Consider the following 22,020-nt stretch of genomic DNA (forward strand, 5'->3'; position numbering starts at 1 on the left):
TAGGGATTCCCCGGCAGACCCGGGCCGCCACTCCTCTCGATCAGCCTCATCCTGCCTCCCTCAGCGCTGACGGCAGACGTTACACCGGTTCAGGGAGGAGCTGTCGCCTCTCGCAGGCTTCCAGCGTCTTCACGGCCAACAGCGGCACCTGGTGTCCGACCGCGTCTGCTTCCGCGAGTGGCCGGCTCTGGCCGCCGCGCTGTGTTCCTGGAAGGACGGGCCCTTGGCTCACCAGCTAGGCCACCAAACTCAGCGCTTTCCCTTCACAGTTTCCCTTCTTCGAAAACAAAAGTGGCGGTTTCCTCTCTTGTCCTCATCCCTGTTCTTTTCTCCTCTCGTTTCCTCTTCTCGTCCTCTCTTCGCTCGTCTCTCTTTTCCTAAAGGCATTTTAACTGATAGATACCTGTCAAAATGTTTCCTTAAACACCTACATTAACCCAGGAAACACCTGGGAAGGTCATCGAAAAGAGCCTACTCCACTTCTGATCTTCTGGCTTTGTCTCCTCTACACTTTGCTGATGAAGTACAACTGTTTCTTCATTTATTTCTCTTTGTGAATAAAGTTCAGCTGTTTCCTCTCCAGAAAACTATCCTTGATCTTCCATCTGTGGCAATTACTCAGGTCTCCAGAAGACATAGATTCACATGGAATTTATTTTTGTCTAGTGCAGCAATGCTAAAAGCAAGCAGAAATTGCTTCCTTTTTCATGGCTTTGTAACACTGATGTAGCTGTACAACTCCCCTTGGTTTTCATACAGTAAATAATAGTATACAGCCATCATATTACAAATAACTAACAATGGTTTTGCCTTTTGAAGTATAGGTCAAACATAAACCATGGATGCATACAAATTCCAAAGGCTTTCAACTCCATCAGTGACTCCCTAAATCTATATGTCAATCTAAGCACAATCCACATAGCACAAATCCTCTTGGAAGGGTGAAATAGCTCAGGGAGCATCTCTAATAGTCTATGTGTCCCAGTGATGTATTTCCTGTAAGTTTAATTCCCCACTTGTAGGTGCACAGTGAATGACAAGATTTCTTACCTTTTTTGGCAGACAGGCTCTCAGAGCACAGTGAGAAAATGCGTCCATTACTGATTGAGATGAGCTGCTACAGGGTATAGAGTACAGCCATCTACCCGTGATGTAACAACACTACACAAAAGGGTCATATCAGTGCTCTGGCAAGGTTCAGTTTGTCTTACACCGTGTTTCCAGGCTCCCCTTACCCACTGATGTAAACACAGACCCTGGCTGCTAACCCGCCACACAGGCCAGGCAGCAATACAAGATGGATTTCACATGGTAGCTGCTGGTTCCACCACAGAAGCAAAATGATGCAAAATGAGGTCAAAACCAAATGAAGATACCAAATGCTAAAACAATCAAACTAGGTCTGTCAATAAGTCATCTTTAATTACACTATTGTTATTCTAACAGTTGTCTTGATTTATTTCCATCTCTTCATTATCAGGGCCGAGTTCAAGGATCATTGTTAATGATGTCAGGAGAGCAGGGCTAGAAAAACAAAGTTTTTGTCAAGACTCTGAAATCCCTGCTTTATTGCCAGCATTCCTATACCCACTGCCATGAAGGCAGATACAGAAATGAAACCTGAAGCCTCACATCATTTTCTTGAGATAAAGTTCATCTTGAGAGGTTACAAGACAGTGAACCACAGTGATAGCAAAGCACACAAATTCTGAAATCAGAGACACTATCTGGCAGCATGGCTTTCACATACAATTACATCTTCTGAGGAGGACAAGCTAAACCATGCAGCCTATGGGGGTACCAGGAGTTTCAAGTGTCATCCCAGTTCATATTCACATGATCATCATAAGGAGCTCACCAACAAGATGCAAGTTTATTTTATGGGGTATTCAAAGCCTACCACTGCAGATTACATGGAACTAGCGCATTCAGGAACCACAGCTGAGGTGCTTCTACAGTTCTACCCACCCAAACCAAGCCCTCTAGCAATACATGTTGTCTAACACAGCACTATAGCTGCATTTTTTTCACACCTACCTCAGTTCATGCTCTTCTATCAACAAGCATTTTATATTAGAAAGTGCATTTACATCATACTTCAAAAAGAGCAACATTAAATGCTTCTACTGTCTTGCCCATGACCATAATAACTCTGTAGTACTTTACAAACTGCGACATGCAAGCTGAACAGAGAGCAATGTGGAGTTCTGTGGTCCAACTGTGGTCACCCTGCACCATCTCTCATTCAGAGGAGAATCAAAAGGGAGGAAAGACTTCTGATTAAGAAAAGACTGGAAACCAGCACTGTAAAGCAGCCAGAACTAAAAAAGCTGCCGTACCTGTAAAACAGGAAAAGGTACACAACTGAAAATACACAGAATGAGACAAGGCTGGAAGAGGCACGCAAGTCATGATAGCAGATGGCAGAAAAATCAAACCTGGTCACTTGAACAAAATACTAAGGTCAACACAGCAGTCCTGCAGACATCTTTGTCAGAACTGTGCCATTTAATAGATCATCAAAGGTTCTCAAAAAAAAAAAAAAAGTCATGGAGACTGATGTAACAAGGGTAACAGGAGCTATTAGTCTGCAGAGTTAAATCACAGCTCTGCTCGGAAGAACACATGAAGAGTCGACCCTGAAGACCTAGGTGGGAAAATGGCAAAAGGTTTTCCAGGTAGGACACCACAAAGCTGAGCAGATGAGTCAAAATGCAGCTTCACCAGAACAGTGATTGACTCTGGAAAGGTAATGTCAGGTTCTGAAATTACACCCTTGGCATCAAGAACTTGTGATATGCCAATTATGTCAGCTAAGTTCTCAGTGCCAATCAAAAAGGTGAAGAGACTGCACAAGAAAATGAATCTAATTCATGTTTGCAGAATTATAAGGTTCACCAACACTTCAAATGTTTTGCGTAGGTCCTACTCTCTTAACACAGTGAAGAGATTACCAGAAAGTTTCCAAGAAAGCCAGTGGGATGACCAGTTTTACAGTAACTTCTAGAAGAACATTGCCTCAAGTTAAAAAAAGACCAAAATATAATGCAATAGGAATCTTCATATCAGAAGAACCATCACAATTTGTAGAGAGCTTAACAGCAGAATGGCTAAGTAACAGGGGTCATGATACTGTGCAGCTGGTGGAAAGATAGGCCTCAGGGCTGCGCCTCAAGGCCGCAATTATCTTGTGGTTGATGCTTATTCTGAGTTGCTCAAGAAACAGGATGTACATCTTGTTGAGATAAGCGCAATGATAATGCTTGAGCAAGCTGGGATATGTCAAAATAAGTTGAAACAAGAAGTGGTTACAGTTACCTAGAGACCCCTGCGTCAATACCGATTAACCAATGATTTTGCTGTATCCTGGCAGACAATGTACCTAACACCGCGGGCTATAAAAATGAGTGTATCACGCTAAATAAACGAGACTTGCTGACCATGATAGCATGAGGCTTGTCTCCCGCGACTCCCGGGGTCACCAACATATTGGCGCCCGAACAGGGACTTGGGACCAACCGGAACAAGGACCCAAAGGAGTTGCGTTGGGTGCAGGTCTCGACTTAAAGACGGCTTCTGTGGGACAGCAGTGACACATCGGTGTGCTGCTTGCTTCCTGCTTTGGCCCGGAGTGCAGCATCGGCTGGCTCTGCTGCTACGCGCTGCCGACGCCTGGAGGGTGCAACGGAACCGGTAAATATGGACAGGCAAGCGGCGTATGATCTTTTTACTGCCTTCCTCCGTCGTCGGGGGTTAAAAGGCTTAGATTTAGATAAGGACCTCCCTTCCCTTCTTTCCCACGCTCGGTCTCTCGGTATTTTTGATGATCCCCATTCAGTCCACCAGTTATCGGAATGGCGTCGCTACGGTGATAAATTATGGGATCTTACATTAGATGATGATAAAACTGCTAAAAAGTTATCCAAATTATGGCGTTTGATACATAACGAACTCTTAATGGTACAGGCGGAGAAACGTGCGGCCGAAAGTGCCCGTTTGGCACAAGATCTAAATCGTCACTACGATCCCTCTGCCCCTAATCCGCCGACCGTCTCGTCAATCGAGATACCCCCCCCTCCTCCTCCGCCTCCTCCTCTCCCCCCCCCACCCCCCTCTCCCCCGTCTCCTCCGTCTGCCCCCGTTCCTGAAAACGGACCGCCTGAGTCTCCTCAAAACTCCCTTCCCTTGTCTCTCAATGCCACGGAGCCGTTCCCCGGAGCCCTTTCGGACCTCGCGGAGGCTATGGCAAGTCAGAGACGGGAAGCTTGGGCTGCTTTGGCACGCCACGGAGTCGAAAGCGGAGATAGGGTCCTTGCCGATGCGGCACAAGACCATGTTACTACTTCCATGGCTTTTCCTGTTATTTTTCACCCTCGGCCTGGCGGCGGTTATAGGGCGGAGATTACTCAAATTGATTGGAAATTATTGGCTCAACTTCGTGCCACAGTCGCTCAATTCGGTGTCACCAGTGAACCGGCCAAACAGATGCTTGATTACTTATTTAATTCGATGATTCTCTTGCCTGTAGACATTAAGGGTATCGCTCGTCTAATCTATACCCCTCACCAAAAACTTACATTTGATGCCCGATGGGGGGAAGAAGCTGCTGCTTCAGTAGCTTTACCCCGTATTCAAGGAGACCCCCTCTTTGGAATAACAATGAATGAACTACTAGGGAATGGTGATTATACTCGAACAGATGCCCAGGCAGGCATAGGGGCAGAGAAATTAAGGGAAGCAATGAGGGTGGCGAAGCGAGCGATGGACAAAGTCCGAGAGCCTGGAGGACCCCCTATGTATATGAATATTAAACAAGGAAGAGAGGAATCCCTTGGGTCATTTGTTGATAAGTTAATGCAAGCCCTTTCTAAAGCAGGAGTAGCAGATCACATGCAGGATGCTCTCCTGAAACAATGCATCATACAAAATGGCAATCAGGTAACACGCTCCCTTATAACAACTGCTCCGGGTAATTGGGTGATTCAAGATTTGTTGGACAAGGCAAACACGCTCCCCTCAGGTAATCAAATTTTTGTAGTAGAAGCTCTCAATAAAATTAGTGAAGGTCTTGGCACAGCCCTTGCACCCCTCCAGGCGGCACTTGCGCAAACTCGTTCTCTAACCCCAACCACCCGCATAAAATGTTATCGATGCGGGAGACCCGGCCACACTCGTCGCGAATGCCAGGCCCCTGGTGTTTGGTGCGGACCGTGTCAATCATCCAGTCATAATACCAACGCCTGCCGTAGGCGACATAACCAGGGAAACCCCCCGGCCAGCGCGAGGATGAGCCGCGCCAAGACACAAATAGCCGCCCAACCTGCAACAACCTCGTCCCTGCAACAAGCGGTAGCCTCGGATATGACCTGGCAACAGCTGTAGATGTTACCTTCTACAATACAGATATCCACGCCGTCCCTACAGGCATTCAAGGTCCCATTTTGATTAATAATCGGCCGGTGGGAGGTATAATATTGGGCCGTTCCTCAGCTACCTTACACGGTCTCTACATCGACCCTGGTGTGATAGATCCTGATTCCACTGGAGAAATTTTTATCCTTGCTCGTACCAATTTCCCTCCATTGACTGTCCCAAAAGGCGAAAAGATTGCTCAATTTATTCCTCTCCTCTCTACCACACCAGTATCACCACGAAATTTACCTAAACGACAAGGACAATTAGGATCTACAGGAAAAATTACTATGCTAAGCCTCAACCTTTCGGAAAGACCAAAACGTTGTTGTACAATCCTATGGCAAGGCCGTACCCTATCCCTGTCAAAAGCTCTTCTTGACACAGGCGCTGATTCTTGTATTATAGACTCTAAATTATACCCTGATTCATGGCCCACAATTTCAATTAATAATGCTATAACAGGAATAGGAGGGATTCGACTTGCACGACAGACACCAGTGTTAACCGTCCTTTTGGAGGGGAAACAGGCTTCCGCCCCCTTCTCCCTTACTCTACTCCCTGATGAAGTTGATTGCATTTTGGGTCGTGATGTGTTAGCACAATTGGGACTTAAATTAACAGACTCCCCTTTAGCATAACGGCCATTGCTTGGGCTTTCCCGATACCTCTTACATGGACCACTAATACACCTGTGGTCGTTAAGCAATGGCCATTAAAAGGGGAAAGCCTCTTACAGGCGCATAAATTAGTGGCCGAACAGTTACAACTTGGCCACTTGACGCCATCCGTCAGTCCGTGGAATACCCCCATTTTTGTGATAAAGAAAAAGTCTGGATCCTATCGTTTATTACATGATCTGCGCGCAATTAATTCTCAAATGGAACCTATGGGGGCTTTACAGCCCGGCCTCCCAAACCCAGCTATGATACCACGAGATTGGTCCCTTTTGGTTATTGATTTAAAGGACTGTTTTTTCACAATTCCTTTACATCCTCAGGATACCAAACGCTTTGCATTCACCTTACCTGCCCAAAATAGAGGAGAACCTGATAAAAGGTTTGAATGGAAAGTGCTTCCACAAGGTATGCGCAATTCCCCCACCCTCTGCCAGCTGTTTGTGGACGCTGCCTTACAGCCAATACGAAAAAATTTGCCTGACGTTATTATATATCACTATATGGACGATTTACTATTTGCTCAGAAATACCCCTTTTCTACTGAACAACTTCAAATGATTATAATACTGTTATATCGCCAGGGACTAAAGGTATCTGAACAAAAACTTCAATCTACTGCCCCTTGGAAATATTTGGGATGGATTATCACCGATAGGGTTATACGTCCACAAAAAATGTTGGTTGCTAATATTCCAACCAATTTATATGAAGTCCAACGATTAATGGGAGATTTACAGTGGCTTAAACCGGTAACAGGAATCCCTAATGACCTTCTTGATACTTTACGCCCTTTACTTAAGGGCACTGACCCGGCTACACCTGTAACATTGTCTCCAACACAATTACAAGCTTTTCAAGACATTATGCATTGTGTTACAACTGGTTTTGTCTCTCGCCGTGATCCAGTCCTCCCTTTAGATCTGGTTATATGGAACACGGCGGACCATCTTCTAGCAGCAATTATCCAAATAACGAACGCGGGGGACAAGGCCCAGGAAACCTTAGTTATTGAATGGTTAACTCCACAATTACAGCAGCGAAAATCAATTACAAAGAAATTGGAACGATTAGCAACCCTGATACGCAAAGGCCGACTACGGACTATTGAAATTAGTGGCAAAGAACCTGAAACTATTTACTTGCCCATGGAACATTCTGACTTAGATTGGTTTCTTCTCAATGATACTGACCTAGCCCTTGCCTTGCTGAGCGCTCCTTGTAAGGTACTCACGTCAAAAGTTAAACCTAGCGCTTTAGCATGGCTCGGTCATTGGCAATGGATTGTCAAACCTCTTAGGAGCGAATCACCTATTACAGATGCTATCACAGTTTTTACTGATGCAGGACACAGGACCTTGAGAGCAGCAGCTACATGGAAACAAGGAAATACGTGGTGTCATCACATTCTCGACGCCACACCTGAGGACAATCTTCAAACCCTTGAACTTTTAGCTGTTATCTGGACCCTTCACACGTTCCAACAGCCTCTTAATGTTATCTCTGATTCTTTATATGTTGTGACAGTAGCTTCTCGTGTTGAAGATGCTGCTATTAAGGATGTTACAAATCCTAGGCTTGGGGAACTCTTTTTATCCCTTAAGAGGGTGATACATGCCAGGGCCTATCCCTATTCTATACTCCATATTAGAAGTCATAAGTGGGATATGGGCCTAGGGGAAGGAAATGCAAGGGCCGATAAGTTGGTAGCTATACAACAACCAACAATAATTCCCCGCAGCATTGCTGCGAGGGAAAGTCATAATATTTTCCACCAAAATGCTAAAGGATTGGCTAAAGAATTTGATATTCCCATACATGAAGCTCGTGCTATCATTAAAACCTGTTCTGTTTGTAGTTATCCTCAAGGGGGAGTAGGCTTAAGCATGGGAGTTAATCCCAAAGGATTAGACTCAAATCAAATATGGCAAATGGACGTTACTCATATACCCCATTTTGGGAAGTTAAAATATGTTCATGTTACCATTGATACGTATAGTCATTACATTTGGGCAACTGCTCAAACAGGTGAAAAGACAACGCATGTAGAAAAACATTTGAATAGCTGTATAGCTATAATGGGAGTCCCTAAAGAAGTTAAAACAGACAATGGCCCAGCATACATCAGTGAACGTTTCCAAAAATATATGCTATTTTGGGGAATTAAACATACTAAGGGTATCCCCCATAATCCAACTGGCCAAGCAATAGTAGAAAGGGCTAACAACACTCTCAAAACATATGTTACTAAATACCCAGACCTCCTGACCCCCTCAGAAAAACTATTACGAGCTTTATTTGTGTTGAACCATCTCTGTATATTTGGGGAAGAAAAATTACCCCCAGCCATCAAACATTTTCAAAAGGAACCAACCCCTATGCCGCCTATCTATGTACGATATAAAGATCTAACGACAGGTTTATGGCAACCCCCAGCCCAAGTACTTTATTGGGGGAGGGGCTATGTTTGTGTTTCTACCCCAACAGGACCCAAGTGGATCCCTGCTCGTTGGACTCGAGCTGTACAGACGAATGAACAGCCCAGAACTCCGCCGCCGTCATCGTCTGCAGCTGATCCTACGCCCGTTGCTGGAACCGCTTGAAAGGCGTTTTGGAATTCGCCTATCCTATTCAACCCAAGAAGAGGCAGAATTCCATTTGTTTTGGGAACTTGTTAAACTATTTAATCGAATTCTGTCTCCTATTCATTATTGTTTAGTGTGTTTACAAGATCATAGAGCTTGGATTAAAATCAAGTGTGGAGGTTGTCATCAAAAGGTTTGGGTGTCCCAAAGTCATTTGCAAGCACATGGTGCTTGCGTAAACTGCACCTGGAGTCCCCATCGTAATAACAATCCTTATAGAGCACTATTGGCTGAAGCAGGCATAACACCTCTCATAAATTCTCCGTTAACATATCCATTAATCGAAAATAGGGAAGATCTGGAACAGCGATACCTAAAGTATCGGGTCCAGGAGATTCTTTTCCAAATTCAAACTGCACTGACCACAGTGTCTCTAGAGATTAAGTGCGGTAAAGATGTGGGTATTCCGCTCCTGTGGCAAGTTAAACCTGAAGATTGGGATCGTACTTGTCGCCGTTTTCGGCCTCAACACAGGAACTTGGGACACTCTAAACAAAATCGAAGAGCGAAAAAACATGTGGGTCACATGGGCTGAAAAGGTTAATCAAAGTAGTTTATGTCTTGCTCTTGCTAAAGCTTCTGATCCTTTTAGAACTTGTTTGGTAGGGGTCCCAACTAATTATTCCTTCAACCCCTTTTGTTATAAGAATGTTTCTGAAATCCAAGAAATTAACTTACTTGGCTCTGCACCTGCAAATTATTGCCTTGAATTTAACCCTCATAAACTCCAGGATCGCCCAGTAAACGTCTCGTCATATAGACCATATAATGAAACTGCATATTGCCGACACATTACCCATGAAACTGTCATAACTTCTCATACAGGTTATCTACCTGATGGATATTTTCTTATCTGCGGTGATAGAGCATGGCAAGGAGTTCCTAGAAGTCCGGTAGGAGGACCCTGTTATATAGGCCATTTAACAATGTTTGCACCTGATATCATGACAGTTCTTAAGGCCAACCATACTCGTATACGCCACAAAAGGGCAACCACACAGTTGGGCTCAGACTGTCACGATACTGTCACACTTTGGGACCCTCCCGAGGTTATTCTAGCCAGTATTTTCGCTCCTGGTGTAGCATCTGCCCAAGCTCTCACCCAATTGAGAAAATTGGCTTGCTGGACAGGGAAACAAATAAACATCACAACAAGTATTTTGTCAGATCTGGCCACAGACTTAGAAGGAGTCAGACATGCAGTTCTCCAAAATCGAGCTGCTATAGATTTTTTACTCCTTGCACAAGGTCATGGGTGCGATGAATTTGAAGGCATGTGCTGCATGAATCTTTCTGATCACTCTAATTCCATTCATAAACAATTGGCACTGTTAAAAGACAATATGCGAAAATTACAAGAGACAAATGATCCTTTCACAAACTGGTTAGCGTCCTTTGGATTATCTCCCTGGTTAATCACTTTGATAGAAAAAATTGTTTTGGTGTTGGCTATAGTTTTGCTTGCAATTTTGCTTTTACCATGTATTATGCAGTGTTTGCAAAAAATGATATCGAATGCTTTTAATCATAACATGGCTATGCTTGCTACTAAAGAAAACGGGGGAAGTGTAGAGAGCTTAACAGCAGAATGGCTAAGTAACAGGGGTCATGATACTGTGCAGCTGGTGGAAAGATAGGCCTCAGGGCTGCGCCTCAAGGCCGCAATTATCTTGTGGTTGATGCTTATTCTGAGTTGCTCAAGAAACAGGATGTACATCTTGTTGAGATAAGCGCAATGATAATGCTTGAGCAAGCTGGGATATGTCAAAATAAGTTGAAACAAGAAGTGGTTACAGTTACCTAGAGACCCCTGCGTCAATACCGATTAACCAATGATTTTGCTGTATCCTGGCAGACAATGTACCTAACACCGCGGGCTATAAAAATGAGTGTATCACGCTAAATAAACGAGACTTGCTGACCATGATAGCATGAGGCTTGTCTCCCGCGACTCCCGGGGTCACCAACAACAATTAATAAGCAAAACCATGAAACACCTAGATTAGAACACACTACAACAAAATGCAGCCAACATCGAGATGTCCACCTTTCACGATGGATTTAGACTGTATCTTTCCACACACCCTTTCAACGCAAATTATGACCTCAATCTCCTAATTCACGAGGAAACAATACTCAATTGAGAGAAAAAGCTTTTGTGAATACACTTACCGCGGCAGAAGCAACCGGGGAGACAGACGGCCCCTTCCCAGCAGAACCGTTCCCTACCGAGGGGCAGGGCGGTGGAGGGAAGTTGGGGCTGAAAACCATCAGGTCGCTCTTGCCCGCACCGTCCGTCACGCACAGGCTCCGGCTCTGGCGCTGCGAGTACGACCAGCTCCCCACTTCGCTGGCGCACACGAGCGTGGCAGGACCGGGACCCGACAGCACGGCCGACCGCGGAGCCCACCTCGCCGCCCCATACAGCACCACCGCCAGCAAGAACAGGCTCGACACCACGCAGATGGCCACCACCAGCCACACGTTCGTCGTCGTCGCCGCAGATGCCGCAGCCAATGCGCCGCTCTGCGCCGGCCGGAGCCCCGCCCCCAACGAGCCCGAGCTCGTGGCTACCAGCGCCGCCTCGGCGCCCTCCACCAGCGACACGCTCAGCGTGGCCGTGGCCGAGCGCGCAGGCTCGCCGTGGTCCCGCACCACGATCACCAGGCGCTGCAGAGGGCCGTCCGCCTCCTCCAGCGCCCGCGTCGTGCTCACCTCGCCGCTGTAAAGCCCCACGCGGAACGGGCCCTTGCCCCGCGGCTCCCACAGCTCGTAGCGCAGCCACGCGTTGTAGCCCGAGTCCGCGTCCACCGCGCGGATCTTCGCCAACACCTGCCCCGCCGGCGCCCCCCACGACGCCCACGCCCACAGCGCCAAAGAGTCCGCACCCGACGCCGCCGAGCCCGCGGCCCCGACGCCCGGCCCGCCCCCGGCAGGCGGCAGCAGCACCGGCGCGTTGTCGTTCTCGTCCAGCACGAAGAGCTGCACCGTGGTGTTGCCGCACAGCGCCGGCTCCCCCGCGTCCACCGCCCGCACCTCGAACTGCAGCACCTGCAGCTCCTCGTAGTCCAGCGGCTGCAGCGCCCACAGCCGACCGCTCTCCGCGTCCACCGACACGTAGCTCGACGCCGGACGCCACCCGACGCCCGACACCGCGGCCCCGACGCCGCTCTCCGCCACCGAGTAGCTCACGCGCCCGTTGCCCGCCTCGTCCGGGTCCCGCGCCCACAGCCGCGCCAGCTCCGCGCCCGCAGCGTTGTTCTCCCGCGCCAGCACCGTGTACACGGCCTGTGCGAACGCCGGCGCGTTGTCGTTCACGTCCGACACCGGCACACGCAGATCGCGACTGGCGCGCAGCGGCGGCGCCCCGCCGTCCTCCGCTCGCACTTCTAATTCGTACTCAGACACCCGCTCCCTGTCCAGCGCCTCCCGCAGCACCAGGGAGTACGAGCCCGCGAATGTCGACACCAGACCGAACGGCGCCGGCGGCCACACCGTGCAGCGCACGCGTCCGTTCGCTCCCGAATCTCGGTCCGACACGCTCAGCAGAGCCACCACCGTCCCCACTGCCGCGTCCTCCGGCACCGGCACCGACAGCGACGTCACAACCACGTCCGGCGCGTTGTCGTTCACGTCCAGCACCTCCACCACAACTTTGCAGTGTCCAGACAGAGGTGGGCTCCCCTGATCTGCCGCATCCACTTGCAGGCGATAGACACCAATATCCTCAAAGTCTATGTCTCCCTGGAGTCGAATCTCTCCGCTATTTCTGTCGATCCCGAAAACGTCTCTTCCATCCTGAGGGAACAGGCTCTGCAGAGAGTACGAGACATCCCTGTTTGTCCCCTCATCCAAATCCGTGGCTGTTACTCTGTACACTATAGTACCGCTTTCAGAATTTTCCGGCAGCTGCACTTTATATACCGATTGGTTGAACTGGGGAGCGTTGTCGTTGGCGTCCAGCACCGAGATCACCAGCTCCATCGTGCCCGTCAGTGGCGGACGGCCCCCGTCGCTTGCAGTTAGCACCAAACGGTGAATCGGCATCGTCTCGCGGTCCAGAGGTTTCCTAAGCACTAGGAATAACGACTCACCCTCCTCCTCGTTTTTTTGTAAATCCAAAGCGAAATGCTCGCTGGGGATGAGGCTATAGGAGAGCTGAGCGTTAGGTCCGACATCTGCATCCGACGCGCCCTCCAGTGGGAAACGAGAACCCGGCAAAGACATCTCAGCGATGCTGAGGTTTTTCCGGGCAGCGGGGAAGACCGGGGCGTTGTCGTTGATGTCGGTGACCTCCAGCTCCACATGGAAGACGCGCAGCGGCCGCTCCACCAGCACCTCCAGCCGCAGGGAGCACGGCGCGCTCTTCCCACACAGCTCCTCCCGGTCCAGCCGCGAGCTCACCACCAGCGCCCCGCTCGCCCCGCTCACCTCCACGCTCGCCCGCCGGCCCTGCGACACCAGCCGCAGCCGCCGCGCCTCCGGCTCGCCCGCCTCCAGGCCCAGGTCCTGCGCCAGCCGGCCCACCACCGTGCCGGCCTTGGCTTCCTCCGGCACCGAGTACCGCACCTGCCCGCCGACCAGCGCCCAGGCCAACTGCAGCACCACCACCAAGGCACCATCACACACGCCCATTTTCATGGCCATCGCAGCCTTCGGCATTGACCCGGGCCCCGCACTGTTCCCCGCCGACGCCTGGATGCGCCGGCTCTCCTGCTCGGCCCGCGCGCCCCCTCCCCGCGCTCACAGCCGGGCTTTCCGCCTCTCTCACTGAGGCGGAGCCGCCGACACGCCGTTTCTGAGCCTGCAGCGACACCGTGTGCTGCTCCAGCGCCTCAGACGCTTTCTGACAGTCCCAATCCTCCGGATCCGGACAGCTCCTCTCGCTCGCCTCATCTTCTTTCCGTTGTTTCCTTGTTTTCCTTATTCCGTGTTTTTTGCTTGCGTACATTCCTTTCCTTCTTCCTCTTTCTTCGCCTGATTTTTCCCTTATTCACATTCTCAATGTTTTATCTGTTCTCCATTCTCCCTTTTCATTCTTACCCAGCCCTATCTTGCTCTTTACGCCCTTTTCCCGTCACTTCTCCCCAGTACCTCTCCTCTCGGTGACATCTCCCAGTCAGCTCCGGCGCCGCGGCGGACACCATCATAGACGGACACATTCCCGCTAATGAGGGGGCAGCAGCGGCCGAGCGCGGTGCTCTGCCCACGGGAGGAGCAGCTACAGAACTGTTCTGCTCCCCGACCAGAAGTGACCTCGGTGAGAACTCGTCATCATCTCTTCCCTCCTTCCTTTCTCCTTCCTTTTTTCATTTCCTTCTGCTACTCTTTCTCTCCTCTCGTTTCTCTCTTCATATTCTTAATTATTTCTTTTCCATTCTCTTCCCTTGCCTATGTTTCCTACACTCCTTTTCCACTTTCATCTTTGTCTCTTCTGTTCTTTACTTCCTTTAATAAACATTCCCAAAGCACACAGCTCGTTCACAAGGAAGAATGGACAGGCCCTTTAGCATGAACCCTTTTTCGTCTTCCTCAGCACACTTCATCAAGCCTTGCAGAGTGTCCATGAGTACCAAAGATGCTGAGTTCCTCAACTCCATTTAGCATTTCCAGATAACATTAGAGCAAGCTGGTAATATCTTCAATCATATCATCCTTTTTTTTTTCTCCCACCGAGTCCTTCCTTTCCTACATTTCTTTTGCTAGTCCTCTTTTTTATTTCTTGCCATGCTGTGCTCTCTTTTGTTCCATTTCTCTTCTGCTTCCATTCTTGTTTCTTCGTGTTCTTTTTGTCCATTACCAAATTGTTCTTAAAATAGTTCCACCATGGTTGCTATGAACCACTGACATGCCCTTTGGTAAGAGCTCTCATTCGTCTTCCATACCACCTTCCATTCCTCTGGTCACAGAAGAGCCTTCCTGCTTTCATCCCATCCATGCATCTTCAACTTCCCCTCTCTTCACAATGAAGGCCAAACTCTCCAGCCCTCAGTCCTCTCCAGCACCCAGCAAATAACAGAGAAAGGCAATCAAATGGCAAAGAACAGCTCTGTTACAGCAGAACAATCCATCACCCTTTGTAACAGAAGACCAGGTACTGGAACCTGTAATGAAACAGACCCCAAAGGCTCCAAACTACTCAGGGGAAACTTGTTCAGAAAATCAAACCCGTCACAGTTCAGCAACACAACCCTTCACAAAAGCTCAGAAAACATGGGTGAACCACAACTCCTGAGTGCTCTCCAGGTACCTCGAAAAACACCCATTATTCCACCCTCATCATCCACCTGCAGAATGAACTTGAGGATCACTCTTTTTTTTCAGGCAGCAAGGCTCTGCTAGAACAACACAGCAAGAACCTCCATTCCCAGGGCCTTAGTCCCCGTGCCATACATAGCTCCCAGTCATTAGCATGATTCAGTCATCACACACCCAAATTAAAGCCAAGGTAACACCACAGCGTTTTCACCGAGAACATCCCCTTAGTGCCCAATGCATCCAATCCAAAGAACGCATCAAGATCACTCCATCTGTCTTTGCTTCCACCTTCTTAACCTCTGACATGCAGCAGCAGGAAGGGAACGAGGACAGGTAGTGGTGCTTTTTTCTCTAAATCTACAGGCATTTCAATCCAGGCAACACTCATCGATACAACAGGAAGAACCACAACTAAATGACAACAGAAGTACATCAGCCTCTCAAACACATTCTCTATAATGACTTACCTCTAGCATCACTGGCATCTTCAGAAAAAGAAACACTTTCAGTACAGCAGAATCGGTTTTGACACTTTGTCCCTTAACATTATCTGCAATCTCAGGGGATGCTGGACAGAAAAAATTATTCATGTTCTCCAGAAGCTTTGAAAATACTTAACATTGTATGGTGCTCCCTCACGCATCTCTATCAAATAGGAAGCAGGAGGGAAACCTGAAAGTTAGTGACATTCTCTTAGCGACATCCTCAGCTCAGGAGAGTGGAAAAACCTTCCCACACACTCATGAATATTCCCCAAAAGCCAGGCACCTGACAGGTGCCAAAATTCCACAATCTCTATCTCATCCCGTTTCCAACACATTGCCAATATGACAAAAAAAAAAACCACAAACAAAACAAGGGATAGCCCTTTCCATTATAAAGAAAACAGAAGGAACACATCCTATCTACTGCAAGAGAAAGCTTGCTGACAACTTGATTACAAAGAGCACTTCTTCCCCTCCCTCACAAAACTAAGAACAGAAATCTGATACAAATTTTGTAAAGATCTTATTTTTTAATCAATGACACTCCATGTCAAAAACAAATGATTTTTGTACAGCAGTTATCTTCAGAAGCACTGAAGACACCAGGCTGCAAAGATATGTAGAACTTCTGGAGGCCCTGAGAGGATCCCAGGAGAGCAGCTCTGCAAGGCAGAGAACTTCAGGTTATCTATTGGCATCCTCTATCCCATGCCATGGGAAATGTGACCTCCACAGCTAAGCAGACATTTTCAGTTCTTCCTCAATGACACAGACTGCCTTCTCCCCAGCATCTCCATTTCCTTAAGGGAAAGCTCTACCCTGCTCAAAGTCATGCTTCCAATGATGGAGACACAGGCCCTACTCAATGTCATCACTGCCACAATACTCAAAGGTTGCTGCACCATAAGGACATGTCTCAGCTCTAAACCCCCCTCAGATCATGACCCAGGTCTTTGCACATACCTTCCCTCAGGATTGGCACCACAACATATGGAGTGATACCTTTTCCGCATAGTAAAGTTCCATTTGAAATTGAGTTATTAAAAATGTTTGGATTAGAGCTCTGATACCTCTGATCCCAGATCACAAGGATCTTATTCTTCAAGAGAACCACATTAAATGCTGGAAAACCAAAGCTGGGCATGTATATCCAGACATCAAAATGAGCCACGCTTGACAACAGGATACATCATCTCTACCAAAGCTGATGATGCAGGTACACAAGGAGAGGAAGTCAAGCACACAGAGATTACAGCCACATTTCCTGAGAAATCCTGCCTCAGCAGGACCAACAAACCACCATAGCAACATGAATGCCTGTGGAAATGCTGTAGATGCCCACCACTATACAAGGACAGCAGGCTGAAACATTAGCTTCCTACAACAACTTTCCCAAAGCAGGATCAAAAAGATTCATCAGACACTATTTAGCAGTCAGCATCTCACCAGCTCTTAACCCACGTTTCTTACATCAGCCAGCAACAGCAAAAGGAACTATCCCTGGTGAAAGATTCTCAAAATCAAAAGATTGACATTTCAGTATCACATATTATCTTAAGATCCAGAAGGCCTCCAAGTCCAAACTGTCTGGATCCTGGGAAAGGATCCTGGACTGGAATAGGCTGTGCCTTTCCTGCTTCATGCTTTACCCTGGTCTTCTCCCCAGTTTGAGAGATGTGCTCTCAGGACAAGTATGTCATCTCCATTACTACCTTGCTACATGGCCCATGATCCTCCCGAAGACTTCCAATTCAGACAAGTCTTCCCACTACTCAAGGTCACCCCTATCAAGTGTCCAGGCCCTACTCAAGGCCACTGCCACACTCACCTCCTTGACATGCTTGTTTTATTCCAAAAATCAGAGCTCACTCCAGCATTTGGACACCCTTCCAAAAAATGAGACCACTTTAAATAAAACTACATGCCAATTGTATCATACAGTGTGCAGCACACTTGAAATGTTCAAAAGGTGATAACAGCTCTAAATTGCAGTGGAATTCATTGTTCTTTGACAGAACAACAAAAATGTTGTCAAGCCTCCCAGTGTAACAGATTGGTTTTGTAGGACAATTTGGATTTATGGGTTAGTTATGAGGGTTTATTTCCTTTGTAAGAGTGTGGCTGCTGATGCAAATATTGAAAGAACATCAAAGCTACCCAGTGTGTCACGCTACTTCAGTGGTCAGGAGTAGAAATCAACACCTGTTGCCATTAACAAGAGCCTCACAAAAAACATACAGACGATGTAATAAACTGTGTTCAGCAGACTCTCTTTAATTGACCCTTCAAGTTTTTTACCTCTGATGGAACTGATCCACAATTTGGACCTCATGAGCATAGCACAACATTACAATGTTACCTAAAGTCGAGGAGAATTTTGGGTCCTTCGACAGAAAGTTTACAGTTCATTCCTGAGGCTGTCAATGATGATGATACAAATGCTGAAAGCCCATCCAAAAGCGAGAAATGGAAATCTATAGCATGATTCAGCAATGCAGAAATACGAAAGGACTTTCCCTTTCTGACAAATACAGCGAGCCACAGTCCTTTGCCTGAAAACTTTCCCATGCTGAGCAGAGCTACAACATCCTTGAAAAAGCACACAGAGAAGTCTAAAACGGCTCCCTCAATTTCATTATAACTCTAATGAGGAAATCAAAATGGAGAAAATCCACCACAGGTAGGGAAACTACTGAAATCCCAAATGACACCTGGCATCTAATCTCTTCCAGAGGAGGATCAGGAAAGATGATAAAACATCCCTCATAACGAAAGAGACTGCATTCTTGGGGAGATCTTTCCCTTCACCCCATCAACAGAGCCGGGGTCCTTCGGAGAATTCGGAGGCAGACACTAAGATGCCCACCAAACACATATCGCCCTCAGTCCCGAGGGCGGAACCCAGCTCAGAGAGCGCCTGCTTATCGAGCGGGCGAGAAAGGCGACTGGGGAAGACGGTGCCGGGGTAAGGAAGGGTGGGAAAGGAAGGGTGGGAGCGCCACTGACCGTCTGCAGCAGAACGGGCGCCTCCGGATGCGTCACTTTCGCTGCGGAATCGGGCGGCGGTGGGAAGTTGGGGCTGAAAACCATCAGGTCGCTCTTGCCCGCACCGTCCGCCACGCACAGGCTCCGGCTCTGGCGCTGCGAGTACGACCAGCTCCCCACTTCGCTGGCGCACACGAGAGTGGCAGGACCGGGACCCGACAAAACGGCTGCCCGCGGCGCCCACCTCGCCGCCCCATACAGCACCACCGCCAGCAGGAAAAGGCTCGACACCACGCAGATGGCCACCACCAGCCACACGTTCGTCGTCGTCGCCGATGCCACCGAAGCTACCGCACCGCCCTCTGCCGGCCGGAGCCCCTCCCCCAAAGACCCTGAGGTTCCAGCCGCCAGCGCCGCCTCGGCGCCCTCCACCAGCGACACGCTCAGCGTGGCCGTGGCCGAGCGCGCAGGCTCGCCGTGGTCCCGCACCACGATCACCAGGCGCTGCCGAGGGCCGTCCGCCTCCTCCAGCGCCCGCGCCGTGCTCACCTCGCCGCTGTAAAGCCCCACGCGGAACGGGCCCTTGCCCCGAGGCTCCCACAGCTCGTAGCGCAGCCACGCGTTGTAGCCCGAGTCCGCGTCCACCGCGCGGATCTTCGCCAACACCTGCCCCGCCGGCGCCCCCCACGACGCCCACGCCCACAGCGCCAAAGAGTCCGCACCCGACGCCGCCGAGCCCGCGGCCCCGGCGCCCGGCCCGCCCCCGGCAGGCGGCAGCAGCACCGGCGCGTTGTCGTTCTCGTCCAGCACGAAGAGCTGCACCGTGGCGTTGCCGCACAGCGCCGGCTCCCCCGCGTCCACCGCCCGCACCTCGAACTGCAGCACCTGCAGCTCCTCGTAGTCCAGCGGCTGCAGAGCCCACAGCCGACCGCTCTCCGCGTCCACCGACACGTAGCTCGACGCCGGACGCCACCCGACGCCCGACACCGCGGCCCCGCCGCCGCTCTCCGCCACCGAGTAGCTCACGCGCCCGTTGCCCGCCTCGTCCGGGTCCCGCGCCCACAGCCGCGCCAGCTCAGCGCCCGCCGCGTTGTTCTCCCGCGCCAGCACCGTGTACACGGCCTGCGGGAACGCCGGCGCGTTGTCGTTCACGTCCGACACTGGCACACGCAGACCCCGGCTGGCGCGCAGCGGCGGAGACCCGCCGTCCTCCGCCCGCACCTCCACATCGTATTCAGACACCCGCTCCCGGTCCAGCGCCTCCCGCAGCACCAGTGAGTACGAGCCCGCAAACGTCGACACCAGACCGAACGGCGCCGACGGCCACACCGTGCAGCGCACGCGCCCGTTCGCCCCCGAGTCCCGATCCGACACGCTCAGCAGAGCCACCACCGTCCCCACCGCCGCGTCCTCCGGCACCGGCACCGACAGCGACGTCACCCACACCTCCGGTGCGTTGTCGTTCACGTCTAGCACCTCCACCACCACCTTGCAGTGTCCTGATAGCGGGGGAGTCCCCTGATCTGTTGCTTCAATTTGTATCTCGTATGAACGGACGTCTTCAAAGTCCAGGGTGCCCGTTAGACGGATCTCCCCTGTTTCTGGATTCAAAAGAAAAATGTTTAAACCCTTCTGGGGAAAAGTATTACTCGCTGTGAATGTCAATTCGGCATTGCTCCCCGCATCCGGATCCGTGGCGTTCACCCGAGCCACCAACGTCCCCTCTGTAGCGTTTTCCAGCAGCTGCACTTTATAGACAGACTGGTTGAACTGTGGCGCGTTGTCGTTGGCGTCTAGCACCGAGATCACCAGGTCCACAGTGCCCGTCAGCGCTGGACGGCCCCCGTCGCTCGAAGTTAGCACCAAACGGTGAATCGCCATAGTCTCGCGGTCCAGAGATTTCTTGAGCACCAGAAAAAGTGATTCTCGGTATTCTTCACTCCGCTGTAAATCCAAAGCGAAATGCTCACTGGAGCTGAGGCTATATGAGAGCTGCGCGTTGGCTCCGACATCTGCATCCGACGCGCCCTCCAGAGGGAAACGAGACCCCGGCAAAGACAGCTCAGCGATGCTGAGGTTTTTCCGTTCGACGGGGAAGACCGGGGCGTTGTCGTTGATGTCAGTGACCTCCAGCTCCACATGGAACACGCGCAGCGGCCGCTCCACCAGCACCTCCAGCCGCAGGGAGCACGGCGCGCTCTTCCCACACAGCTCCTCCCGGTCCAGCCGCGAGCTCACCACCAGCGCCCCGCTCGCCCCGCTCACCTCCACGCTCGCCCGCCGGCCCTGCGACACCAGCCGCAGCCGCCGCGCCTCCGGCTCGCCCGCCTCCAGGCCCAGGTCCTGCGCCAGCCGGCCCACCACCGTGCCGGCCTTGGCTTCCTCCGGCACCGAGTACCGCACCTGCCCGCCGACCAGCGCCCAGGCCAACTGCAGCATCAGCACCAACAGGGCACCACGACACACACCGCCCATCTCCATCGCCGCCTCCGGCACGGGCCCCGCACTGCTCCCCGCCGCCGTCCGGATGCACCGGCTCTCCTGTTCGGCCCGCGCCGCCCCCCCCGCGCTCACAGCCGGGCTTTCCGCCGCTCGCACCGGGGCGGAGCCGCCGACACGCCGTTTCTGAGCCTGCAGCGACACCGTGTGCTGCTCCAACGCCTCATGCGCTCTGCTCTCTTTTCGCCTCTTCCCTTATTTCCTTGTTTCCTTTTATGCCGCGCTTTTTGCTTGCACACATTATTTCCTATTTCATCACCTGCTTTTTTCCCTTACGCAAATTCTTAATGTTTTATCTGTTCTCCATTCTCCCTTTTCATTCTTGCCCAGCCCTATGTTGTTCTTTACGCTCCTTTCTCGTCACTCTGCATCCCCCTTTCTCCTCTTCCCTCGATGACAGCTCCCAGGCAGCTCCGGCGCCGTGGCGGACGTAGGCGGACACAGTCCCCCTGGTGACGGGGCAGCAGCGTCGAAGCGCGGTGCTTTGCCAACAGTTCTATTCCGCGACCAGAAGTGACTTCAGAGCGGGCTCGTCATCATCTCTTCGTTCCTCTTTCTCTGCTTCCTTTCTCACCTTCCTTTTTTCCTTTCCTTCTGCTAGTGTCTTTCCTCTCCGTTTTTATATTTCCTTTTCTGTCTTCCATCATCTTCCCCTGTGTTTTCTACACTACACTCCTCTTCCACTGTCATCTTTGTGGTATTTCCAAACCACACACCACGCTCACAAGGAAGGACAGACAGGCCCCCTAGAATCCATCTTGCTGACAGTTCTTCATAAGGCATTGCAGAGTGTGCATGAGTACCGAGGATGCTGAGTTCCTCAACTCCATTCAGGGTCTCCAGATAACATGAGAGCATGCTGGTTATCTCTTCAAAGCATCTCTTCCTCTATTTTTCTCTCCCACCGAGTCCTTCCTTTTCTTTTACCCATCCTTTCTCTTTTTTTCTTCATTTTCTCATTCTTTTTCTTTCTTGCCTGGCTGTGCACTATCTGTGCTTCCATTTCTCTTCCAATTCCATCCTTCTCATTTTGTCCTTTATGAAAATGTTCTTAAAATA

General features: G+C 50.3%; 1 protein-coding gene across 1 annotated transcript in view; it reads right to left on the bottom strand.

Annotated features, from left to right (window-relative positions):
• Positions 1-13,407, bottom strand: part of LOC133271254 (protocadherin alpha-10-like) — a 101,789-nt gene extending 88,382 nt beyond the window's left edge. Inside the window, exons 1-4 of the mRNA XM_061457199.1 lie at positions 10,907-13,407; positions 9,182-9,222; positions 5,102-5,240; positions 86-235 (exon numbers count right to left, since the gene is read on the bottom strand). Of these exons, the coding sequence (XP_061313183.1) occupies positions 86-235; positions 5,102-5,240; positions 9,182-9,222; positions 10,907-13,396 (2,820 nt within the window). The 5' untranslated portion in view covers positions 13,397-13,407. The remainder of the gene's footprint in view (positions 1-85; positions 236-5,101; positions 5,241-9,181; positions 9,223-10,906) is intronic.
• Between the last annotated feature and the right edge of the window lie 8,613 nt (positions 13,408-22,020).

This window comes from Pezoporus flaviventris, unplaced genomic scaffold, assembly GCF_033815535.1.
Source record: "Pezoporus flaviventris isolate CSIRO_AGI_PZ_B2104156 unplaced genomic scaffold, CSIRO_AGI_Pfla_v1 ptg000023l, whole genome shotgun sequence".
Lineage (NCBI taxonomy): Eukaryota > Metazoa > Chordata > Aves > Psittaciformes > Psittacidae > Pezoporus > Pezoporus flaviventris.